The 26,869-nt window shown below is 44.4% G+C and overlaps 1 protein-coding gene across 1 annotated transcript; it reads right to left on the bottom strand.

Moving 5' to 3' along the window:
- Positions 1-413: 413 nt before the first annotated feature.
- On the bottom strand, positions 414-25,210 carry CRTAP (cartilage associated protein). Its single transcript, XM_080812588.1, has 7 exons — positions 24,480-25,210; positions 21,512-21,661; positions 18,378-18,549; positions 13,901-14,029; positions 10,387-10,532; positions 9,347-9,430; positions 414-1,334 (listed from the first exon to the last, which is right to left on the bottom strand). Exons 1-7 carry the CDS (start codon positions 24,948-24,950, stop codon positions 1,281-1,283), a joined length of 1,206 nt encoding a protein of 401 aa, XP_080668714.1. The 5' UTR covers positions 24,951-25,210; the 3' UTR covers positions 414-1,280.
- Between the last annotated feature and the right edge of the window lie 1,659 nt (positions 25,211-26,869).

The following is a 26,869-nucleotide window of genomic DNA, read 5'->3' as shown; positions in this document are numbered from 1 at the left end:
CCCTTTGCCTGGTGTCCCTGCATCTGTCACAATATGGCAGCCAAGGCACTCCTCTCCCCAAACCTTCCAGTGGTTCTCATCTCAGAGTAGGAGCCAGAGGCCTCACATGGGCCTAAGCCACCTGTCCTCTCTCCCACCTCCGTTACCTAATCTCCTTCCATTCTTCCCCTTGCCCATTCCTCTCCTTGGCCTCTTTGCTATTCCCCCACCACAGTGAGCATGTTCTCACGCATATGCTGTTCCCTCTGTCTGGAATGCTTTTCCCTGAGAACTGCTTCCTTAAAGTCTCTGCTCTAATGTCACCTTCCCAGTGAAGTTTTCCCTGACCATGCTATTTAAAACTGTAGCCTCATCCCCAGGCTTCCGTACCCATTTCCCTGCTTTATTTTTCTCCATAGCAATTAACACTGTTGATAGGTTGTATATATTTATTCTTATTTATTTGTTGTCTGTCTCTCCTTATAGAATGTAGGCTCCAGAGGGCAGGGTTTGGTTTTTTTTTTTTTTTTTTTTTTTTCCTGTCATTCTGTACAGCATTTCCAGTGCCCAGGTCAATCTCTAGCATGTAGGCAGGTGCTCAATAAATATTTATTGAAAGAATGAATGAAACTAGACCCCCTCTGCTTTCTTCCATTTGGAACTTTGAGACTTGTAACTGACTATAGTCCCCAAGGGGGACCGACCAACCATTGTAAGACTTCGGAGAGGCAGAAGTGTTGAGCAAAAGCCCTATTTCTGTAGCCTGCACTATCTACCCAAACTGTCTTTCAGTGGGGGCTGGAAATGGTGCAGGTCAGACCATGTGTAGGCTGTCAGGGGGCGAGGAGGAATTTGGCCTTTGTCGTCTGCTTATCTTTTCTAGATCAGGGCATGGGGATAAAGGAGGCCAGAATCTGGAAGAGCGAAAACCCAAAGTAGGTTTTCACAATTACTTAATTTTAGGAGTATTTTTCTTATTTAAAAAATAATAGTGATTTTCCGGGGGGAAAAAAATGGAAGACTGTCCTTCCAACGAAAATGGTGAGAAAGGCAGTTGTGAACATGGGCAAGGCAGGTTTGAAGATAGGGAGGGAGATAGGTGCGGATGTGGGCAGACCATGGGGAGGCAGACCATGGGGAGGCAGGCTCACCCCTTACTGTATGTAGTGAGAGCTGAGGCTTCCCTTTCACTTCACAGAGCAAAGAGAAGGCTTTGAGGTATCAACAACATGGGCTACTGGGGTAAGGAAGCTGAAGAATCTGGGTCTCCTGAACATCGAGGGGCATCTCTCCGCCGTGGACTAGCCAGTCTCCTCCAGCTCCAAGAGGTCATCCACATACTCCAGAACCTCTCCCTGTAAGAGACAATAGGACACTTGTGTTAGGTGGGCTACCTGACTTTAAAAGGGCCAGTAATGACGTGCCTGGGTGGCTCAGGCGTTAAGCATCTGCTTTCGGCTCAGGACATGATCCCAGCATCCTGGGATCGAGCCCCGCCTTGGGCTCCCTGCTCCGTGGGAAACCTGCTTCTCCTTCTCCCTCTGCCTGCTGCTTCCTCTACTCAGGCTCTCTCTCTCTGTGTCAAATAAATAAATAAACATCTTAAAAGTGCTGGTAAGCAGAGACTGTCTCTAAGATGCCCCTGCTGGCTGCCTGCGAGGGCTGGAGCAGCCCGTCCCCACTGCCCTTGCGCCCAGAGGACCTGACGTCCCCCTGGGAGGGACGTGGCCTCCCCTCCATGTGAAGGTGGAGTCACGAGCTCTGAAACCCCCGCAGATGGCCCGAAGGGAGGGGGCAATCCAGCCACCCTCTTAAAGACCTGCTTAGTGCCCCCTCTTCTGGGTACCCCCGAACCCTTAGCAGTTATTCCACAGGAGCATTCTCTATCTGTTCCCCTTCTGCCTTGATCAACAGACCATGAGTTTCTCCAGGACCAGCACCTGGGTTGCTTTTCTTCCCCGGAATGTGGCACCCAGAAGGTGGGAAACCTGCTAAAGGAAGAATGATGGAGAGTATTCGTGCACAGTGCTGGCGTGCTCAAGCAGTCACTCCCTTTACAAGACAGTCTCCTGGGTACAGTGGGACCCACTTGCCCACTGTCAGGACTGGGAGCCCACCTGCTCCCTCCTTCTGCAATCAGCCTTAAGCCTCAACCTGGAATAGCCCAGCATACTTTCTGATTTCCTTCTCCGCATTGATTTCTCTCCCACAACACACCTGGGCCCAGCTGATGACACCCATTCTCTTAACTGCCAAGAATGACTGAACCACCAAACAGGCCATGTCCTGCTCCCATGAGGGTCAGCCCCACTGATGCTAACCACCCCTGCTAAAGCTCGGCCTCCTTCACAGAAGTCAACCTCCCAGGCCACGAGCCTATTTGCTCTTTTTGGTATTTTAACACACTTCCCATTATAAAAATCTCAGCATCTGAGGATAGTTAGGAAATCTCCCAAGTATATGAGACACAAAAAGGGTCTTATTATTTTCACCAAATACATCTACCTTGTCATGCCTGAGATTAGAAACTGAAGTTATGGAAGTGGAAGACTACTGATTGAAAAAACGATGTTCTGGGGTGTCTGGTGGCTCAGTGGGTTAAGCGTCTGCCTTCAGGTCATGATCCCAGAGTCCTGGGATCGAGCCCTGTGTGAGGCTCCCTGCTCAGCGAGGAGCCTGCTTCTCCTTCCACCTGGCTCTCTTTCTCTCTCTCACTCACTCTACTCTCTCTCTAAAATAAATAAATAAAATCTTTAAAAAAAGAAAAAATGATGCTCTTCGGTTGCTTTCTGGATCCCAAAAGGAAAACACAGTGGAAGGATTATATGTATGGCCCTGACAGCTGTCTCCAGAGTTACTGTTTCCTGCTGTGTGGCTGCTGTGACATGGGGATGATGGTATTGTCTGCTCTTAGCTCACTAATAAGTACCCGAGACAATACAGATGGAAGAAACACAACCCCCTCTGTGGCTTGTTAGAATGGAGGCACCAAGAGCCTAGCTCAGATCTGCTTGGGGAATGCACCCATTCCCCAGCTGTTGGAAGTGTCGATTACTGACGGCTGATAGCTGCCCCTTTTCTGGACAACCGATCTTGAATAAAAGGAGCAGCCCCAGCAGGGAGCTTAGACACCAACCCCTCTGGGCTGCCAACAACCAAGGACAGAAGGATAAGATGCCTGTAAGATGCAGGAAGAGCTCTGTGGTACAATCCATGCTCCAGAACTCCCGTGGGATCAGGCTAAGCTTGACTCCAGCTGAGACCATACATCTTCGTGGCTCCTTCCCTTGCCCCTCGCTTCTCTCCTACCTGAGAGCGCTCCCTCAACAAATCACTCCTGTAAATTATAATCTATTTCTTTTAGACCTTCCCAAATCAAACAACCATCGGAACCCGAAACTTGAAGCACCTATTTCAGCCTGCTTTATAAAGTTTCTGAAACCGTAATAAGTGTCTGCAAATTTTTTAACCAGTGTGCGAACTTTCAGGAGCTCTTACAACACATTTCAACCCCAGGAAGATAATAATAAAGGCGAATGCCCTAACTTCAGTAGCTAAATCGTATTGATGTTTTGTTTCAATGTAGTATTTTGTCCTTTGGAAATTTTAAAGATTAAATTAGGAATTTTATTGTATTGATGATACTTTGTTTTAAATAATTACTTGCCATAATTTGATATCTAGAAAAGAAAATAGCTTGTTCGTTAGAGATGGATTAATTCTTTCACAATTCTAAAGCTTTGATTAATAAGTTAATTTCTCCCAGGACCTTTGATAGACTCCTTTTTTTATCTTGACTGTGTCAAGTCCAAGAATACTAGGAGTTTTAAAGCCCAGAATAAGCCTGGTGTTCAACGGGTGATTACTAACCAGCTGTGTAACTTTGACCAAGTCACTCCACCTTTCTGAATTTATCTCCTCATCTGTGACATGACAGAGCATTCCTGAATATCATAAAAATTCTCTTGTTCTAATATCTATGATTTTTTCTAAAGATATTGTCTTTGTACATCAAAAGCGTTCAAAACGTTCATAGTCCTAGACCCAGGAATTCCACCCATGGGAATTTATCCAAAGGAAATGACCAGAAAAGAAGTAACCAATTTAGTCATAGCTATGTTATTTGTGAGAGCAAAAAGTTGGAAGCAACCTAAAAGCCTGCAAAAACAAAAAGCTTCACTTAAAAAAAAATTGATACCATGGAATATTAGTCATTAAAAAGTCATGTTTAGGGGCGCCTGGGTGGCTCAGTGGGTTGAAGCCTCTGCCTTCAGCTCAGGTCATGATCCCAGAGTCCTGGGATCGAGCCCCGCATCGGGCTCTCTGCTCAGCAGGGAGCCTGCTTCCCTTCCTCTCTCTGTCTGCTTCTCTGCCTACTTGTGATCTCTGTCTGTCAAATAAATAAACAAAATCTTTAAAAAAAAAAAAAGTCATGTTTATAATAAACATTAACAAGGTTACAAAAAACACACAATCCTCTCAGTATGCGCAGAAGACAGCAAATGAAAAAATTCAACACCACTTCATGATAAAAACACTTGACAAATTAGGAAGAGAAGGGGAACTTTCTCAAACTGACAAAGGGCATCTACCAAAAAAACACACAGCTAGTAACATTCTTAATGGTAACACAGAATGTTTTTCTACTAAGACTGGGAACAAAACAAGGATGTCCACTCTCCCCATTTCTATTTGACATCTTAGTGGAGGTTTTAGTCAGGGAAATTAGCAAAGAAAAATAAACAAAAGTCATCCAGGTTGGAAAAGAAGAAGTAAAATCACCTCTATTCATAGCTAACATGAAACTCATGTTTCTTGCAGAAACTCCTAAGCAACACACAGTCACACACACACACACACAAACACACACACACACCTATTAGAATAAACAAGTTCAACAAATTTGCAGAATTGCAATATCGATATACAAAAATCAATTGTATTTCTACATACTAGCAATGAACAACTGAAAAGAAAAATTAGAAAAAATTCCATTTGCAACAGAATCAAGAATAATGAAAATTAAGAAAACATTATTGGAGGAAATTAAAAAAGACCTCCAGAAGTGGAAAGACATCCCATGTTAATGGATCAGAAGACTTAATACTGTTTAGATGTCAATACTATCTAAAGGATCAAAAAATAGATAAATAAAGGATCTTCAGGTTTAGCACAATTCCTACATAAAAATCCCGGCAGCCTTTTGCAGAAATTGGCAAGTGGGGGCGCCTGAGTGGTTCAGTCAGCTAAGCATCTGCCTTCAGCTCAGGTCATGATCCCAAGGTCATGGGATAAAGTCCCACATCTGGCTCCCTGCTCAGTGGGGAGCCTGCTTCTCCCTCTGCCTGCCACTGCTTCTGCTTGTGTTTTCTCTCTCTCTCTCTCTGTATCAAATAAATAAATAAAATCTTTTTTAAAAAGAGAAAGAAAGAAATTAGAAAGCTGATCCTATAATTCCTATGGAAATGCAAGGACCCAGAATAGCCAAAACAACCTAGAAGAAGAATGAAGTTGGAAGACTCACATTTTCAATTTCAAGATGTAGTACAAAAATACAGTATTCAAGATAGTCTGGTACTGGCATAAGGATAGAAATCTGGATCAATGGATTAGAATTGAGAGTCCAGATATAAACCCTTACATTTATGGTCAATTGATTTCCTACAAGGGTACCAAGACAATAAAATGGAAAAGAAAATCTTTCAACAAATGGTGCCGGGAAAACTGGATATCAATATGTAAAAGAATGAAATTGGACCCCTACCTCACATCATATGTAAAATGAAGTCAAAATAGATTGTAGAACTTAAGTTTTAAGTTATAAAAATCCTTCTCAAACTCAACACACACAAAACTGATAATCATAACAAAAAATGGGCAGAAGATATGAACAGACACTTCTCCAATGAAGACATACAAATGGCTATCAGACACATGAAAAAATGTTCATCATCACTAGCCATTAGGGAGATTCAAATTAAAACATCAAGATACCACCTTACACCAGTTAGAATGGCCAAAATTAGCAAGACAGGAAACAACGTGTGTTGGAGAGGATATGGAGAAAGGGGAACCCTCTTACACTGTTGGTGGGAATGCAAGTTGGTGCAGCCACTTTGGAGAACAGTGGGGAGATTCCTCAAGAAATTGAAAATAGAGCTTCCCTATGACCCTGCAATTTCATTACTGGGTATTTACCCCAAAGATACAGATGTAGTGAAAAGAAGGGCCATCTGTACCCCAATGTTTATAGCAGCAATGGCCACGGTCACCAAACTGTGGAAAGAACCAAGATACCCTTCAACGGATGAATGGATAAGGAAGATGTGGTCCATATACACTATGGAGTATTATGCCTCCATCAGAAAGGATGAATACCCAACTTTTGTAGCAACATGGATGGGACTGGAAGAGATTATGCTGAGTGAAATAAGTCAAGCAGAGAGAGCCAATTATCATATGGTTTCACTTATTTGTGGAGCATAACAAATAACATGGAGGACATGGGGAGATGGAGAGGAGAAGGGAGTTGAGGGAAATTGGAAGGGGAGGAGAACCATGAGAGACTATGGACACTGAAAAACAACCTGAGGGTTTTGAAGGGGCGGGGGGTGGGAGGTTGGGGGAACCAGGTGGTGGGTATTGGGGAGGGCTGGTACTGCATGGAGCACTGGGTGTGGTGCAAAAACAATGAATACTGTTACACTGAAAAGAAATTTTAAAAAAAAGTTATAAAAATCTTAAAAAATAGGAGTAAATTTTCATGATCTTGGATTGAGAGTTTCTTAGATATTGACACCAAAAACACAAGCAAAAAAGAAAAAAGAAATTGGCAAGCTGATACTGTAATTCATATGGAAATGCAAGGGACCCATAATAGCCAAAACAACCTAGAAGAATGAAGTTGGAAGACTTACATTTTCAATTTCAAGATGCAGTTTCAACCAGATACGTTGGATCTCATTAAAATTTAAAACGTTTATGCTTCAAGACACCATTAAGAAAATGAAAAAGACAACCCACAGACTGCAAGAAAATATTTGCAATTCATATATCTGATGGAGGGCTTATAACCAGAATATATAAAGAACACTTACAATTTAACAATAAAAAGACAAGTATCCCAGTTAAAAAATGGACAAAGAATCTGAATAGACTAGACATCTCTCTAAGGAAGATATACAAATGACTAATAAACTTATGAAAAAATGCCAACATCATTAGTCATTAGGGAAATTAAAATCAAAACCACCATGAAGTATTATTTCACACCCACTAGAATGGCTATAATAAAAAAGACAAACACCAAGAAGGGCTGACAAAGATGTGGCAAGTTGGAAATGTCATACACTGCTGGTGGGAATGTAAAATTGTGCACCCACTTCGGAAAACAGTCTGGGAACTCCTCAACAATTTAACCAACTACAGAGCTACTATCTGATCCAGCAATTCCACTTCCACATATATAAGAGAATTAAAAACTTTTGCCCAAACAAAAACATGTACACAAATGTTCATAGCATCAATATTCAAAATAGTCAAAAAGTGGAAACAACCCAGTGCAAATGTCCATCAACAGAGGAACACGTAAACAAAATGTGATATATCCACAAAGTGGTATATTATTCAGCCATAAAAAGGAATTTTACATGTAACACAACATATATTACAAGATGGTTGAACCTTGAAAACATTATGCTCAGTGAAAGAAGCCAATTGCAAAAGACCACCTACCATAAGATTCTATTTATATGAAATGTCCAGAACAGGTAAATCCATAGAGACAGAAAGTAGATTAGTGGTTGCCAGGGGCTAGGGACAGAGATGGGGGAGGGATGGTCAGAGGAGAAGGAATGGGAATGACTACTAACAGGTTTGGGATTTCTTTTGGGGGTAATGAAAATGCCCTAAAATTCTTAGTGATGGATACACAACTTTGCACATACACTAAAAACCACTATATTTCGTACTTTATGGTGTGTGAATAGTATCCCAATACAGGTGTTCTAGAAAAACATCACAAGGGGAACTTCTCATATTACAATTTCAAATGGAGAATCCATGATACCTATTACAGTTGGGTTTATTATAAATAGATAACAGAAAATATATAGAAAACATTGGAAGTACATATCTCAAAGTATCAAGAGTGGCTTGCTCTGGACCATTAGGAACTCAGCTCTTTCTTTTTCTAAATATATTTTTCTCCACTCTCCAAACTAGAGCATCCAACCTTTCTTGTGTGTAGCCAGCACTCCTTTCTTTGCAGTGTCCTTGTGACCTTATGTCAGGCTCTGCTTCTTAACACAACCTAGGACTCAGGACACAGTGATCACTTCCTACTCTATAAAGCCTTTCCACGTGCAGTGTGATACTTCATTTTCCCAAACCTGTGAGGTCAACATTGTTAGTCCCTTTTTATAGATGGAAAACCAGAGCTCTGGGGAATTTAGTGCCTGCCAGTGATGGGTCCACCCCATGCAAATTTGTGCATGGAAAGCAAATTCCATGATCATAACTTGTTTCAAAGTGCTCCACCAAAAACCAGGGCAGTGGAAAGAGAAGACCCGGAGGATCAGGGCCTCTGGGTCTGGCCAGGAGTTCACAGAACTTTCCTGTCCCCTGGCTCTTCGTCTATGAAGTGAAGGGTCAGGCCAGCAAGTCCCTCGCTGCCTTAGGAAGCATGTTCTGGTTTGTTTCAAACACATCTCTCTAAATACCCCCCATAATGAGGACTTTTCTGTGAGTAGGCTGCCCCACCCCAAAATGACTCTTCCATCAGCAGTGGAGTCTTCGTCAGCTGAGGGGCACCTGGCTGGCCCAGTCAGAGAGCATGTGACTCTTGATCTCGGGGTCATGAGTTCAAACCCCACACTGGGAATAGAGATTACTTAAATAAAAACTTATAAAAAAGAAAAAAAGGAGGCAGCTGAATGAGAATCAGGAATTTCAAGCAATCTCAGAGAACGAGAAAATGACTCACAGCAAGGACTGAATTTACAAAAAGAAAAAGAAGAAAAAAGATAATAATCATAACCCAGAAAAACTGGGATGAGGCTTTCCAAGTGTGTTTGGAGCGCTGAGTCATTGAAAATCCACTGCATTTTTATAAAGTTAAAAAATTATCACTGGATGACTTCAATGATAGGTTCCTCCATATTCACCTTCAGGAAATGTGGTGCTATGACCTGGGTTTCCTAGAAAGCTGTGTTCCCCCCTCCAATGCTCTTTCATTAAAATGCCCACAGAAATTGTATTTCTCAAGGTTCCCTTCTGTTTCAGGGATGGCTTGGCCTTCCAGTGATTTCTGCAAAGATGTGAGTAATATTTCCTCTTAGCCAGACATGCGCTCAACATGAAAACTTACCTCATCATCATCCATTATATTTTCCTTCGCAAAGTCATATAGCTCTTTCTGGAGTGTAGTCACGTTAAAGAACTGAACGGCTTCCTGTTCAGACACAAACACGGAACAGTTTCTATGACCAACCCTTTGATGTCAGAACTGGAGGGAGGGGGAGACAGGGTATGGACTTCTTTTGGGGGTGATGAAAATGTTTAAAATTGGACAATGGTCATGGTTGTAAAACTCTGTGACTCTACTAGAAACCACTAAACTGTATGTTTCAAAACATGAATTTTACTGTATATGAAACATATCTCAATTGAAAAAGAATGGCTAACCCCAAGTGAGTGAGAGAGTGAGACAGAAAGAGAGAGCGAGTGTGTGTGTGTGTGTGTGTGTGTGTGTGTGTGTGTGTTGGCAGGGGTGCGAGGTGTGTATGGCAAACTGGGACAGCATATAAAAATCCCAAGGAAAATACAAGTTAAGGGCAAAGACCAACTAGAAAAGATCTTTTAAAAGTAATATATAATCTGTGGAGTTCCCTGAAAACAAACACATGCAAAACTGAGCTTGTCCATCAAGTGAATTAAATGATGGTCCATCCATAAATGAATCTATCTTGGAGGTGTTAAAAAATAAGTAGGTGTGTGAGTGTGACATGGAAAACGTTCCTGATGAATTCTTGGAAAGACAAAGCAAGTTGCACAACAGCAGGTAAAGTGTGACCCTGTTTCTGTAAAAATAAATAAATACAATCTGTATATACTAGCAAATGCATAGCTATAAGGCAGAGGGTAAAGAAAAAGTGTGGGATTTTGAGGGAATTATATTTTCTAAGTAAAACTATTTTGTAATGTTTGAAATTTGTAGTTTTTACTGATTTAGGAATCAGAATAGAGCAGTAAAATGCTAAAAGACCAAAAAACCCCACAAAAACCCACCCAGAAAAAAGGGGCTCCCCTTCGTTTTTATAATAATGCTTTCCCCTAAGAGGCAGAGCAGTCCCCTAACGTGAGAAGGAAGAGGCCCGCGAACGTGGTGCCCCGCGCCCCGCCACCTACTGGTCTGGGCTGGAAATGCTCATCTGAGAGGCCCCACTTGTCCCTGTGGTACTGGTAATACACCAGGTTCTGCCGCATGACCTTGTCGTCGTGGTCAAAGAGCAGGTAGCTGACCGCGCAGGGGGCCGCGTTCTTCAGGTCGTTCACTGAGGCCGGGGAGAAAAGAGGCGCAGGAAATCAGCAAACCGTGCCCTGAAGTTCCCCTCAGCCGCACTGGCTTCCTAAAGAAATCATCCAAGGGCAAGCCCCTTCCCCACAGCCCCTCCTTGGGAAAGCCTGTGACCGGCCAGAACCATCCCTGGGTGGGCCGGGCACAGACTGGGTCTCCACAGCAGCCCGGGGAGTGGTTCTGAAACACGGAATTTGCTCGTTAGGTAGATGCCTTTGCCGAAATGTCTACTATGTTCTTATCGGGCTCCAGGGACCTGAGCGGGGACGGCTGGGTCCCCTGGACTGTCCTGGGGCTGAGGGATGTAGGGAGGAGATGCCCGGGTCCCATCTGGATGGCACCATAATCCCCAGATCCACGCAGCCCTCCTACAGCTAACCTAACCCTAGAAGACGCAAAGGATGGTGGGCCTTCCGGGCTGGAAGAGAGGTGAAGTCACCCGGTACCGACGTCTCCTTAGACTTGCCCCACCTATGACCGCACCTTCAGCACAGGGGATCTGCAGGCGTCGGGATTTGTTTTGGAGGTGGGGGCAAGGGGAAAGAGGTGATTAGCCGCAAGCCCTTGGGTATTTGTCCTGGCACATGACCCTCCGATTTACAACCCACTTCCTCTGCTAAAGCTCTAGTTAGCCCGAGTAACCAAAACGTGGGTATGAATAAATTGTGCCACCCAGTGGCTGTCTCCTGTAACAACAACCCTAAAAACCGAGGGCTTCAGGGCGCAGGTTATTCACAAGGTCTGCAAGGTGGGGAAAGGTACTTATAGCACGGCCTCCGGGGCTGGGCTTCAAGCATAAATAACACCTGCGCTCAAAAAATTGAGTGTGGTAGATAATCTCAAAAGAGTTCGCAACAGGGCTGACTTTCAAGAAGCTAGTTTCAAGAAGTATATCTTACTCATACTGTTTACCTATAAACCCAGAAAGCAAAGATCTCCCGTGGAGCTGAGGGTAGAGCTAGAGGTTTTGGTCCACGGGTATCTACAGGTCACAACCACCGTCTCTGATACGCAGGGCGATCTTCAGAGCGTGTGAGGATTCCAAGGACAAGTGTGCTGCCAGAGCCTGGATGTATCTGGAATGCTTCTAAAGGCCTAGTGCTCTGGCTTTGCGCAGGCAGAGCCATGCCCTGCTCAGAGGGCTAGAACACCTGCTGGATTCTTTCCCTTTCAGAGTCCAACACGGGCCTAGCTGGGAAGGTGCCAACACAGGTTTTCAGGGAAATGAAATAAAAACACCAGCTTATCAAACAACAACAGTAGCTTGTGTTTTCATCCACAGAAAACTTTTCTTTTTTTAAAAGATCTTATTTATCTGAGAGAGAATGAGCAGGGGGAGGGATAAAGGGAGGGAGAAGCTGACTCCCTGCTGAGCAGGGAGCCCAACGCTGGGCTCGATCCCAGGACCGGGGATCATGACCTGAGTCAAAGGCAGCTGCCTAACTGACTAAGCCACCCAGGCATCCCAAGAGAAAACTTTTAAACTGTAAATCCCAGACTGGCAAAGTGTTGACAAAAGTTCAAGTTGGGTGATGGGCATACTATACAGTTCATTATACCATCATCTCTAATGCACACTTTAAATTTTCCAGAGTAAGTTTTTAAAATATACATGACTTTCCATAATTCTCATTAAAACAGGGCTCTTCAAAGCGTGGATGAATATAAACACAGAGTTAATACTTAGTGGGGATAAGTAGGGGAGATGGGAATGGGTGCTCTGCTTTGGGTGTTTTTCTGTACATCTCTGAGATGCTCAGTTTTCTGTAACAAGCCTATACTACAAGTCTTTTCATAAGAAAGCACTGATCAATCACTTAGGCTGAAAAAGAGGGCTCTTCATAAGCAAAACACTGTCTAGGAGAAAACTGTCCCCCGGCATTAGAATGCAGCCAAATAAATATTTGCTAGGGACCCATCGTGAGCTTGGTGTGTCTCATGTGAAAGCTGCTGAAGGTTCCTAGATTATATAAAATAAGACTTGGGGCGCGTGGGTGGCTTGGTCTTTGGGCATCTGACTCTTGATTTCAGCTCATGTCATGATCTTGGGGTGGTAGGATCGAGCCCCATATCAGGCTCTGTGCTGACCATGGAGCCTGCTTAGGATTCTCTCTCCCTCTGCCCCACCCCCACCCCAGATCACTCTCTACACCCCACCCCACCCTCACCCAAAAGAATAAGACTATTGTCCTCTATGCTCAATAATCCTTTACCTAGTACCAGGATTACAGTGGCAAATAAAATGTCATCCCTGCCTCTGTGCACGGGAAAGGACACCTGCTGAAGACACACCTCACCCTCCTGTTGATCTGAGGAACGTCCCAACCAAGGGACACTTCAGGATATCTCATCGCATCCTTAGATGAGGTTCAGGCTGTCATACTAGCAGGTTCACTGCTGAAAGGGGCAAGTTCCCCTACTCACAAAGCTCTGCTGTAAATGACAGCTACAGGGCCTTCTCAGGAATAATCCTGATGAGCAAAATTAAATACACACACACACACACACAGAAGAAAATTTTTTTCTTTTTTTTTCTTTTTTGGTCCCTTTTTTAACCTTCAGCAGGCACATCTTTCAGTCCTGAAGAGGACAGGAAGGGAGATAAAAAGGCAGGTGGCTATTGCAAGAAGAGGAAACTCAACAAAGAACATAATAGCCACACTGGGGAAAGAGGGCTGTGGAAGTCAAGGTCGCTGGTCCCTTGACAGCATATCCCTGAGTCCCCGAGGACACCCATCCCTGAATGGGAAGGATCCTCTTGTGCTTGCCACCGCAAGGTTCCCACCACTCAGACAACATCAGTTATGGCGAGAGGAGGAAAGGGCAAAAAGACAGACTCTGAAGCCTGAACTCTGACGAACTTTCTCTTACATTTGTTTCCCTTCGACTCCTTGGAATGTTCTGATAGATTAACTCGAATTTCAGGCCCAAGAAGGACAGAGTGGAATAAAACTCAGTCTGGAAGGGAAGGCTGATGATAGGGAGGAGATAAGGCCATGTGCTAGTGTACAAATACCCTAAGAATTCCACACATATCGGCTCACAAGGTTAGAACAATTATCTCCAATTTACAGATGAGGAAACTGAGGCACGGAGAAGCTAGGAAGTGATAAAGTGGAAACATAAACCCAGGTGGTCTGGCTCCAGGGTCCATGCCCTGAATCACCAGGTCTTGCTGGCTGGCTTTCTGTGCAAAGCACGGCACCAGGGCTGTCAACGCGACCTTGACGAATTCTCTCAACAACCAGAGGTAAGTGTTGTTACCCCCGTTTTTACGGATGGGGAAGCTGAGTCTCAGGAGAATTAAGGACCTTGCCCAAGAGCTGGTAGAAGATAATTACTTACATTTATAATAAGCAAACTGCAAGTAATGATACATGGTAGCCACAAATTTCTCCACTGGGTAGCCTCCTATAACGGGCGTGAGGTTCTTTTCACACTGTAGTTTGCATTCCAGGACCTCGACGTAATGATCTGAAAGAAGCCACACAAATTCTCAGAGCAGCGCATTCATCAGCCTCTCAGTACTCCCTCTGCCCCCCTCGGTGATCCAGGTAAAAGGTAAAGATGATACGGGGAAAATACTTGCAACACTTATGATGAAAGGGCTAAAATCCTCAATACATAAACTTCCCTAAAACAGTAAGAAAAAAGACAAACACCCAATATAAAATGGCCAAAGGATGTTCACGGAAAAGAAATCATAAAAATGGCAAAGACACATTGTGAAAAGATAAACCTCATTTGCAATGAAGAAACACAATCCCACCTAAAATATTTTAAATTGCTAAATTTGCAGACAACAACAAAAGTCCTGTTTCGTTGAAGTAGGGTTGACACACACGTTACGTTAGTTTCAGGTATACAACATAGTGATTCAACAAGTCTATACGTTTTGTTTTGCTCCCCACCAGTGTAGCTACTGCCTGTCATTTAAATGGGCAAAATTTTAAAAAATTTGGTAACACCCAGTGTTAGGGAGAAGATGGTGAAACTTACACTCTCCTATTCTGTCGGTAGAAGCAAAATATGAACACATGTTTTGGAGAGCCATTTGGCGAAATGCATCAAAGGTTAAAATGCACATATCCGCTGGCCCAGCAGTCTACTTCTAGGAAAGTTTCTTTAGACACAGGCACATATAAGCACTGTTGCAACAACAAGCAGACCTGGAAATAACCTGAATGCCAATCAACAGGTGATTAATCAATTATGGTACAAACAAAGAGTAGGAATCTAAACAGCCATTAAAAGAGAATAGGTAGACCTAAATATAATAATAGAGAAAGACATCAAAGACTACATTTCCCAACCTCCCTTGCAGCTGGGTTGGCGCCCTATGATTAGTTGTGCCAATGAAATGTGGATCGCAACAACTAATGAAAGCTACCTCCACTGCTTTCAGGACTGGTCACTAAAATTCTCCCACATGAACCTCGGCCCCCTCCCTTTCCTCCTTTCGTGCAGCTACCAGCAAAAGACTCCAGAATGATGGTACACATTTTGTTGGCCAGACTGTAGACGACAGGTACTCTCACACATTTTTGCTAGGAAACAACATGATAACTTAAAATACTAAATAATTTACAAAGACATTTTCTCTTTGAACTACCAATCTGACTTATGTTGACTCTGAAAACACACCTCCACACTTAGCCAAAAAAAGAAAAAAAAAAAAAAAGCCTGAAGTTCTCCACTGAAGTATTACATGTAATAGTAAAAGATTGGCACAAACCAAATGTCCATCAGAGAGTTGAATAAACTGTGGTGCCTCATTCCCCCCACCCCTCAGTGGAGTAGTCAGCAACAACAAAAAAGAATGACTCTCTCTATGTGCTAGCCAGGATATATTGCTAAGTGGAAAAAACAAAGAACAGAACAGTGTATAAAGTATGGTACCTATTCAGTGTGAGAAAAGCAAACAAAAAAATACAGAGAAATAGAGGTACATATATACAACCTTTATAGAGAAAAAAGAAATCAGGCAAGAATCCTCAATATCTGCTCATTTGCTATGTGTATGGTCGTAGGGGAGGGGATGGAGACAATTAGATGAACAGCAAATTGTCCTCATCATGAAGTATTTTTTTTCCCAAATTATTTATTAGTATCAAAAGGAAAAATAGTATTGCTGAGAAGCTGGGAACTGGAAATTACCTTAACCAAATGCTTAAAAATCAGCGTCACCAGTAAGGGGCAAACAGGTACCATGTACATCTGAATGGGATACCCCGAGAAGCATACTTCTGTAATGTTCCAGCCCAACATGTACAACCTAAATGTAATAGGAACCCATATTGAGGAATATCCTATAAAGTGACTGGCCCATGTTCTTATCTATTTTTTTTAAAGATTTGACTTATTTATTTGACAGAGAGAGCACAAACAAGGGGAGCGGCAGTAGAGTGAGAGGGAGAAGCAGGCTCACTGCAGAGTAGGGAGTCCAGTGTGGGGCTCAATCCCAGAACTCTGGGAGCAGGACCTGAGCCGAGGGCAGATGCTTAACCGACTGAGCCACTCAGCCGCCCCTAGCCTATATTCTTAAAAAAATATGAATGGCATAAAAAAAATTAATGGCATAAAAAGAAAGGCCAAGGAACTTTTCCAGATTAAAGAACACTAAAGAAAAATGACAAATAAATAGGAAACATGATATTGGACTGGACTGTATCAGGAAAGAAAAAGTTGCTAGAGGGCATTTATGGAATAAGGGACAAAAGTGGAATATAAAGTATGGATTGGATAAAAGTATTGTCTCAATATTAAGTTGCCTGAATTTAATAACTGCATTGTGGATTTATACAGAATATTGTTATTCTTAGGAAATTTACTGAAGTATTATGGGGTAAAGGGTCATAATGTATGCAATATACTCTCAAGTGGTTCTGTAATAAAAATAACTACATACACATATCCAGAGAGAATGATGAAGTAAATGTGGCAAAATCAGTGTGAGAAATTGGTGAATCTGGATAAATAGTTTATGAGAGTTCTTTGTACTACTCTTTCTACTTCTTTATAGGTTTGGATTACTTAAAAATAAAAAATCAAAGTAAAACTGAAAATAAAAAACTTATTCTAAAATAAAATATAAAATTTTAAACAAAAAAAAATTTCTCAATTATCCATCTATCTACTTATAAAGATATAGAGATATACCTTCGGTAGATCAAAGATAAACTGATCTTTGCTTATTTTTGTAGGAAAAAAAACCTTATAGAGGTATAAGCTGGAAGGTAATAAAAATGGTTACCTTTGAGGTCAGTGGAATGGGTAGAAGAGATGTGGATAGAAGCCAGACTTCCTAATAACTGCCTGTAACTCCTTCCTCCCCTTCAGCCTAGGAGATAATAACTCCGCTATTAGTAGCCCGAGGGTACCATTTTCCCCCTTTGGGGTTCACCTTCACCCACATTTCTATGAACAAATCCATCTTGAGGTATCCTTGTGTATGTCCGCCATCTATCTCCAGTCAGGACCCCGACTATACAGAAGGAGACTTATTTTTTACAGTGTATCCTTCCGTGTTTTTCACTGTTTACACTATATGCATATATGTTACCTATTCTAAAAATATAATAAGGTTCCAGATTAAGTATAATGTAGGTGAGGTGAGACGATTTCACTGGGGTAAGACTCTAGTCAAGACTGCCTGGGTTCAAATCCCAGCCCTTCCCCAGAGAACAATAAGCACAGTACTTAACCTCGCTAGGCCTCGGCTTTCCCAGCTATAAAATGGGGAGAATGCTAGTACCTTTCTCATAGGATTGCAAACTCAAAGTAATACCCATATAGAGCATAGAACAGGGCCTGGCATCTAGTTAGAACATAATGTCACTTTTTCTAGCAACTGTATAGTCAAAACATGGTAACTCCAAGGAAGGTGCCCCTCCTTTGGTCTGAGTGTGGGGAGTACTTCCTGACATTATAGGCATGAAGGGATGTGGGAAAGGAACACGAGAACTGAGCACCAACTAGGAAGCTGTCTTGTGCCCCCACCTCCACAAAAAAAGAAAATCAACCCTGAGCCTGATCAAGCCTCACCATCCAGCTACCAAGTTATAAGAAATACAGGGAATAGAGGACCAAGGGGGTAGAGTCGGCAAAATCCAGACTATGGGAATCTCTCGGGGGCCAATGATCTCATTTTTTCAATAGCCAAGGGGAGAAAAAAGATGTAGAGGAAAAACCTCTAAGATGGCTAAGATGGACAGTGGTGGTAGGGGCACGTCAATGCGCATGCATTATACGCCACTGGAATGCACCCTTAAGGGGGGCTAAACTAGTAACATTTTATACAATGTGAGTCATGAATTGCTCTCAGACCCATTTTTATTTTTCCAAAAGCCTGCAGGAGATCTGTAACCGGGCAGGGCTGATCTGTGAGACCCCCTTTCCAAGCCTATGCTTGACTGAATACTGTACTCAGGGATTTTTTCCAGAAATCCCTGCTAAATCAAAGGCTGGACATGTGGGTTACATATTACCTCCCCAGCCACCATTCATACTGCAGCTCAACAGCTCCTCAGCGGGACACCTGGGTGGCTCAGTCAGTTAAGCGTCTGCCTTCAGCTCAGGTCATGATCCCGCGGTCCTGGGATCAAGTCCCATATTGGGCTCAGCGGGGAGTCTGCTTCTCCCTCTGCCTCTGTCTACCACTCAGCCTACTTGTGCTCTCTCTCTCTCTTTCAGATAAATAGATAAAATCTTAAAAAAAAAAAAAAAAGGGGGGGTCCTCGGAGTCCCTCAAGTCCCCAGGAAGGCACGCAGATGGCACAGGACAGCTGTCCCATTTACATGTGGAATACAGCCTGCCACCAACCTGCGATGGAAAGATAGAAATCCTTGAAGTCCTTGATCTCCCTGGAGCCCTCACAGGCAGCGAGACACTCGTAAAAGGCTTTGAAGAAATCGGGAAGGGCCAGCTCCATGTCCGTGACGGACGTCCTCCAGTTCTCGCCATTGTAGGCCCGCACGGCCCGGATGAACAGGCTCTGGAAAGCAAGGAGAGCGGGTGAAGCTCCCAGACATGAAGGAGCCAGGCCGTCCAACCGAGAGGAGTCAGACCATCGTGGAGCTCCGCTCTCACTAGTCCCCAAAAAACCACGCCGACCCTTAATTGAATAGGAAGCCGCCCAGGGACTGACTTATATCTAGCTTTTCTATCCTATGTGCAATGGTACGCTTCTTATTTGATTCAAGAAGTAGGAGGTGCTTGATAATAAAATCAAATTCAAGTCAAGAAAAAAAGAAAAACTATAGTGACAGAAATCAGGGCACTGGCCGCCAAAGGTCAGGGGTTGGGACAAAGGTGTGACAGGAAAGGGGCCTGAGGGAACATTTTAGGGGAGATGAAAATAGTCTATGATGTGACTGTGATGGTAGTTACACACTCGCATACCTTTACCAAAACTCATTGAATTATACACTTAAAATTAGTCAATAAATTTTAAATAAGTTCTATGTCAATAAAGCTGGTTTTTATAACTGAAGCACAGAAGAGATATACGCTTGACAGCAGGTGGCAGACACCCTTCCCCCAACAGTTAAGTATAAAATAGGAATGCCAAGCCTTAGTCCTAGTTCCTGGGGAGGGCGGGCACCTGCCAGATGGTGGAACGTGAAGACACTTCTGCTAATTGCTGACTGGACCAGATAAAAGAGGAATAACTGAGGCTGAGGAAGCCGCTGGGTCTCACGAGAAATGAGTAGAGACCTTGGGTACATGGACGACCCCGCTCACCTGGAGGGTCCTGCGGAAATAAGCACGGCATGCTCCACTTGGAGTTTGCGTTCAGCTGCTACAGAATGGGGTTGTCTAAGGACCACCCCTCAAACCTGAACCCCAAGCTTCAGGTGTCAGGTAGAGAGGCTGATCTCCCTGAACCTCTTGAGCATGCAGCATCCCCCGGAAATAAAGCAGGCAGAGAACCGAACCGCATGCCCAGAGGCCTGGAAAACGAGCGGCAAGTCCAGGCAGCTGGCTCTGCAGGGACCGCGGGGCGGCAGCAAGAAGAAAGCCACACCTGGAGGCGGAAGCCCTGGGCACACAGCCAGGCAGCCCCAGCCCACCCAGCAGGACTCCAAAGAGGGAGAGAATGGTCTAGCCCACCTGCAGTTAGACACAGTGCACTGACCACGAGCTCTCAGCTCTGCTCCCCAAGCCCAGTGAAGACCACAGTGAGAAAGGTACAAAGGCAGAAATCCTCTTCACTGAGAATGGAAAAGGAGCCAGCAGCAGACAGGACATTTCAACAACTTTGTAAGGACCGAAAGCCAAATTATCACAGAGGAGGGTCTGGGGGGAAGTGATCCCCCCACCCGCCCCCACCATGCACTACACTATGTCATACACCTGTTGGCATTTGCACGCACTAGCGACCACAGAGACTGGTGGTAGGCACAGAAGAGAAAGCAGGGCCAAAAGTCTGAACAGCATTGTTGGAGCCCTAGGTTTCCTTGCACACCCACCTGTCCACCCAAGGGATCATACCTCCCAAAGGCGCTCCTCACCAGAGACTGGTGATTTATTCTAGAGACTCCATCTATAAGGGCTGGCGGGTCAGGGATCAGGCATAGCAGAGTGGGGGTTGAGGCATGAGGCTAAGAACCAAGAAGCAGATAAAGTCTCTGACTCAGCTGTGAGGCCCCCACCGCTTTCCCCAGACTGGCTCTCAGACACAGGCAGACAAGCATGATATTTCACAAGTCCTGCAAGAGCCTGGAGAATGCTTCCCTGGAAAACTGATCAAGACTCTGTACTCTGTATCTGAGGGTCACCACCAATGACAAAGTGAGCTTGCAGTCTGGTCGCACGACAGGTGGCCCTAAAGTCAGTCCTTGGCTAGGATCTATCAGCTCCTCATGGATACTTCCAACACATCCCTCTGTTTTTCAACCGTGCCCTAAGCCTTCCCAGGTACCCATACCCCTGGCTACCAAACTCGATAGGTCTGAACAACAGTAAGTGCTCAAAGGAATTAGATGCTTCCTCATTCATTCCCATCAGACTCCCCTTCACAGATGCATAGATTTCAGTACCCTCTAATCTGTCAAGTCAGTCCTCCAAGCTCCTCGATTCCCTTTCCACCTCAATACATACGGGTGTGTGTGTGTATGTGTGTGTGTGTTTGTGTGTAAAAAGATGTGTCTTCTAGTTTCATCAGAAATGGAGACTTATGCTCCTGTTTCTTGTGGTTTTGGTCATTTTTGGATGATATCAAAGATATGTGTTTATTCCTCTATCTTAAAACTAAATGATCCAATGACCTGCTTAAAAAAAAAACAAAATAAAACAAACAAACAAAAAAAACACATCTCCCTCCTTAGAGAGGGAGAGAGAGTAGGAGTGGAAGAGGGCATAGAGGGAGAGGGAGAATCCCAACCAGACTCCCCATTGAGAGAGAAGTCTGACCTGGGGCTCAATCTCACAACCCTGAGATCATGACCACAGCAGAAATCAAGAGTCAGACACTTAACTGAGCCACCTAGGTGCCCCCAAATGACCTTATTTCTAAAATACAGCATTTAGGGGCACCTGGGTGGCTCCGTGGGTTGGGCCTCTGCCTTCGGCTCGGGTCATGATCTCAGGGTCCTGGGATGGAGCCACGAGTCGGGCTCTCTGCTCGGCGGGGAGCCTGCTTCCCTCCTCTCTCTCTGTGCCTGCCTCTCTGCCTACTTGTGACCTCTGTCTGTCAAATAAATGAATAAAAAAAAAAATCTTTAAAAAAATACAGCATTTAAAGGAAATGTGGCTTTAAGTGCATCATAGAATGTAAAATCTCATTCTCAAATGGGTCAATTGTGCTAAAAAGTCAATCATTTCCATTGTCATAAAACTCAACAGCACCACCAAAAATCATTAGAGGTCCTTGGATGTCAATAGCTATTCATCAAGACCCGCTTCTGCAGCCACTCACACTGCAACTGGCTGGCTGTGTAAAAACCCAAATATACCTCATATGACTTTGTTTCCAAGTCCTTAATGTAGTCCTCAGCATCGGGCAAGCTCTTGTAATACGCCATGTTTCTCTTCATCATTTCGTCATCGGGGTGCTTCAGTAGAAAGGTGTGAGCGGCAGCAATGGCTTTTGGGAGATTATTCGCCTGAGTATGACAAAGAAAGGGGAGATCTGCTCAATGGAGGATGAGCAGTGATTTTTGCAAAACCTTCAAGTAACTCTGTTTCAACACGATGCTTCCCGCTGAGGGTTCCGTGACTTCCATGGCCCATCCAGACTTGCACTCTCTTGCCCTCCAGCTTCCAGTGGGGTTCACCAGTGAGAAGCCCCCGTGGGAGCCTGAAGGAAGGCAAGAGGGTAAAGTTGGGTTACTTACCTCCTCGCTCCCTCCCTTCAGTCCTCTTGGGCCACTACTGGCCCTTATCTGAAGGTCACAGCTCTTCTCGAGATGGCCTTCTCCCTCCTTCCTGCTTCCTGGAACTGTCCTCTCCTGAGCCTTTTTTGGCCCCGGGGCGGGGTGTCACCCCCCACCATTACTAGCCTTTGTAAATAACCACTTTCCACATTCCTCCAATTACCCAGTGGGACTACACCACACCTTTTCTGCTGGAAAAATATTCTAATATTTTCCAACATATAAATATATTGGAAATATATATATAATATATAAATATATATAATATATAAATATAAATATATAGAAAATATATAAATATATAAACAAATATATATAAATAAATATGTATAAATATATCATATATAATATATAAATATACAAATTTATGTTTAAATTTTTTATTTAAATTATTTATTATTTATTTATTCACTTATTTATTATTTATTCACTTCAACTTGGGCCCTGCCCTCTGGAACATGGAGCTACATCTTGGCAGCTAAGCCTCCGACAGAAACCCAGGCAGGTTTTGGAGAAAGCGACTACCCTCCCAGGTGCTCTTGAGAGACAGTCACCTACATGAGAGGACCCCAGCCACCTACCAAATGAGCCACTCCTAAATCAGCCTCAGTGTGTGGCAGAAGCAGACAGCTTTGTCTCCCACACCAGCCTCCAGACTGTAGGTGCTAGGGGGGTGTATATGCATGCCTCCAATCACGTCCTCCCCCACCCCATACACCGAGATTGACAAGAGAAACATCGTTAAGGAAAAAATAATCCACACAGTAACATCACCTCAAATCACTTCTTCAGTGACTTTCTGTTGAAGCAACTAAGTGAAGATCCTGGCTTCCTAATAAAATCTTGAAACTTTCCTGTCCTTTGGGAGATCTCAAAATACCAAGACAGATGGTATTTCACCGACTTCTAAGTAAGTGATTGTATCAAGACCTGTGAAAGGTTTTTTGTTGTTGTTGTTGTTGTTTTAGAATGATCAGTTGACTTCTTTTAGTCTCAGTTTCATGGAAGATAGAGATCACAAGTAGAGGCAGGCAGAGAAAGAGAGAGAGAGAGGAGGAAGCAGGCTCCCTGCTGAGCAGAGAGCCCGATGTGGGGCTCGATCCCAGATCCTGGGATCTTGACCCGAGTCAAAGGCAGAGGCTTTACCCACTGAGCCACCCAGGCACCCCGACATGTGAAAGGTTTTGAAGAATAGGTGTGACCATCCTGACCTTTGAGGCCACCATCATGAAGGAGAAAACCTTTGCCTTCCAGTCACATTAAGTAAAATACTCTTCCCCTTCCCTCTATATCACTTGTTTCAAATTCATCTGTAGATGAATCAGCTTCTACTAGTCTCCACTTTTAAAAATAAAACATTTCCCCCTTGATTATATGACTCAAATTTGGTTCAGACTGTATCTGGCAAAAACTAGGCAAAAAAGAGAGAATTAAAGGAGTCACTTTTGTTAAAACATAGTCCTTTAAGAGCCAGCCATCATTTTTCAATGTCCTGGAGCTTTATTAATCTTATCCCCCGGTTCTATTTTAAACTATTTTTTTATTTCCAGGACAAACATTTACAAAAGTGATACTTTATATAAAAATATGAACACAGAAATAACTCAGTTTTTCACCTATTTGGGGTTTTGTGCTATTTTACTGTTCTTATGAATGCAACCTAAGGTGGCTCTGTTTCAGAAATATGAAAAACAAATCTTGCAATCCAAAGACTCAAAGCAAAGTTTCAAAACAAAACAAAACAACTTCTACCTCCAGAGTCTGGAATGCGCCCTGAATCTATTTTTGTAGTCATGAAAATGAATGCAATATATTCCCTTAAAAATCATTTTCAATTAGCTAAAGTAGAAACTGGACTTTGAGAGGACTTTCTTGGCAAAAACTGGTAACGACCCGCGAAGTTAAAGTCGCTTTATCCAGTTACGGCATTCAGCCCATTCTTAAAACTTGCGGGTCCCCAGAGAAAAGACTCCAAGGATCAAGAACTGCCATTTGTGGCTATTTTTAGCCAGCAATCACAGAGTCTAAGCAGCCACAGAGGAGTATGACGACTGTGTTAAATTCTAGATCAAAGGGCCGAGAGCGCCAACCTTGATGAGTCACAGCGCACAGTTCTGCTCGTCTAGGCCGGGGTGTGCGCTCCCGAAGAGCCCTTGCCCTGGCCAGGCCTCAACTTCCTTTTCTTTAAAAGGAACTAGTCGGCACCTCAGGTCCTCTTCCCCTCTGTTACTGAAAGTCGCCACTTACTTGAGAAAAGGGGGTTTTAACGGTATGCACAGAAAAGAGGAGTCTGTCTTCAAATAACAGGTAACATTTATCAGGCACTGTTGGGTGGCTAGACGCTCTGTGTACGTATTCTCTGCCCCAGAATAACCCTTCTAGATAAGTATTTCATCCCTATTTAAGATGAAGAAGCGGGGACAGGATTTGGAGGCGTCCTTTGGCAACGCTGGGTGGGAGCAGGCTGCACGGGGGAAGGCGGTGCGAGGCCACCCCAGGCGGAGGGGCGAGGCCGGGCCTGGGGGCGGGGCCGGGCGGGCTGACTTGCCTTGAAGTAGGCGAACTGCAGGAACTTGTAGGGCTCGCGGCGCTGGAAGTCGGCCAGCACTTCGCGGCTGGGCTGGGACTGGCGGAAGGCTGGCAGGCCCTGCTTGCAGCGCTTGAGGCAGTGCGCGCGGCGCAGCAGGCCCCCGAAGAGGCGCAGCTCGGGGTAGTGGGCGAGGCCGGCGGCGGGCTCGGGCTGGGGCACCGCGCTGCAGTTGCGGTGGCAGAAGGCCTCGCTGTCGCGTAGCAGGCGGTGCAGCCGCAGGCTGATCTCCAGGTAGCCCACGCTCTCCGCCCAGTGCTCGCCGCTGTACTGGTCCAGCGCGTGCCGGTAGGCCGACTCGAGCGGCATCAGCTCGTCCCGCGGGAAGCTGCGGAAGCTGTAGCGCTCGTACTGGGCGCGCCCGCAGCGCGGCACACAGCCGGCGCACAGCAGCGCCAGCAGCGCCGCGGCCGCGCGGCTGCCCTGCTCCATCGCGCCCGGCGGAAGGAAGGAAGGAGGGAGGGAAGGAAGGAAGGGGACGAGAAGGCAAGGAAGGCGGAGAACTGCGCTACGCGGCGAGCCCCAGGCTTGGGAGGCGGGGATACCAGCCTCCGGCCCGCCCCGTCCTGCTGGCCGCCCCCACCCAGCGGGGGGTCCGGGAGAAGCTCCCGGCTCCGGGAGGGGGCCGAGGGGGTGCTGCGCTGCCCTCTGGTTCTGCACCGTCTAGCCCGAGCTCCCGGGCTCCCCTGTTCATTTGTTTGGAGCTGGCGGTCTGCAAGCCAGGCGCGGCGCTAACGGGTCACAGCGCAACTTAAACTTTCTCATCACTCTGAAGACTCGTGGAAGCACAGATTTCTGGGCGATGCTTTCGGAGTTTTTGACTCTGCAAGTCTGAGGTGAGGGTCTGAGGATTTGCGTTTCTAACCGGCACCCTGGTGAGGCTGCTGCTGAGGGCCTCAGGCCTGCACTTTGATAACACTGCCAACGACCTTACGTTTCAGTGAGAGGAAGAAAAAATAAAATTAATAAGGATGCCAGTGGCACTTTGTAAGCTATTTAGCCGATCAAGTTGAAGATGCACACACCTGGAGTCTGCGAGTTTACCCTTCAGAATATGATCAAGAAACTTGTATGTGTGCCTCAAAAGATACAGATGGAGTGTTACAACAGAGCTGTTATTTTCCTAATTCTTTATACTTTTATTTTCAAATAATTTGCAGAAAAGTTGCAAGGATAGTGCAACTCCTATGTATCCATGATCCACATTCACAAATAGCTAATATTACGCCAGTTCCTTTCTTTATATTTTTTCCTGAATCATTTGCGAGGAGGTTGCGTATATTAAGCCCATGTGACCCTTAATCTTTCAGTTTGCAGGTCCTAAAAACAAAACTAGACAATGATCAAATCCAGGAAATTTCATGTTAATAGAAGAATTTAATCTAAATTCCCTATTCCAGTTTTGTCAACTGTCCTAATAATGTCTTCTATGTACATTTTCCACCCCTCTGGACAGGATGCTGTCCAGGGACATATATTGTATCAATTTGTCTCCTCAATGTAGTGGTCTCTAATCTTTTAGCTTTTCTGTTCTTCAGGTTTTCTCATTATGCCATTGACACTTTTCAAGAATATAGTTCAAAACAATGCCAGCCACTATACAACTAGTAGAATGGCCAAAATCCAAAATACTGAGAACGCCAAATGCTGACGAGGATGTGGAGCAAGAGGAACTCTTACTCACTGCTGGTGGGAATGCAGAATGGTGCAGACACTCTGAAAGACAGTTTGACAGTCTTACCAAACCCAGCATACTCTTACCACACCATCCAACAATCAATTGCACTTGTTAGTATCTATTGAAATGAATGCAAAATTTATGTCCACACAAAGACCTGCACAGAAATGTTGACAGCAGCTTTATTCATAACCACCAAGACTTGGAAGCAAACAAGATGTCCTTCAGTAAGTGAATGGATAAACAAACTGTATAATTTATCCAGACAATGGAACATTATTCAGCATTAACGAGAAATTAGCTATCCTACCATAAACAGACATAGAGGAAACGTAAATGCATTTTACTAAGTGAAAGAAGGCAATATGAAAAGGCTACATACTCTATGATTCCAACTGTATGATCTTCTGGAAAAGGTAAAACTCTGAAGGTGGGCGCTGAAACGGTCGATGATTGCCAGGCACTGGGGGGACACAGGGATTAATAGGCACAGCACAGATGACTTTTAGGGTAGAGAAACTATAATGGTGGATGAGTGTTATCATACATTTGTCAAAACTCATGCAATGTACAACACCAGGAGTGAGCCCTAATGTAAGCTGTGGACTTTGGGTGATGATGTGTTAATGTAGCTTCACTGATTGTGACAAATGTGCCTTCTGGTGCAGAATTT

The sequence above is a fragment of the Martes martes genome, assembly GCF_963455335.1.
Source record: "Martes martes genome assembly, chromosome: 1".
NCBI classification, from domain to species: Eukaryota; Metazoa; Chordata; class Mammalia; order Carnivora; family Mustelidae; genus Martes; species Martes martes.
Note: the sequence above shows the minus strand (reverse complement) of the source record. Positions and strands in the feature narration are given on the sequence as shown.

Excerpts from the sequence above, each read along its gene's own strand:
- CRTAP (XM_080812588.1), bottom strand. The coding sequence starts at position 24,950 with ATGGAGCAGGGCAGCCGCGCGGCCGCGGCGCTGCTGGCGCTGCTGTGC. Across the intron at positions 18,550-21,511 it reads TGGAAACAAAGTCATATGAG|AGCCTGTTCATCCGGGCCGT; the intron begins GTATATTTGGGT and ends CTTGCTTTCCAG. Across the intron at positions 9,431-10,386 it reads AGCATTTCCAGCCCAGACCA|GAAGCCGTTCAGTTCTTTAA; the intron begins GTAGGTGGCGGG and ends GTGTCTGAACAG.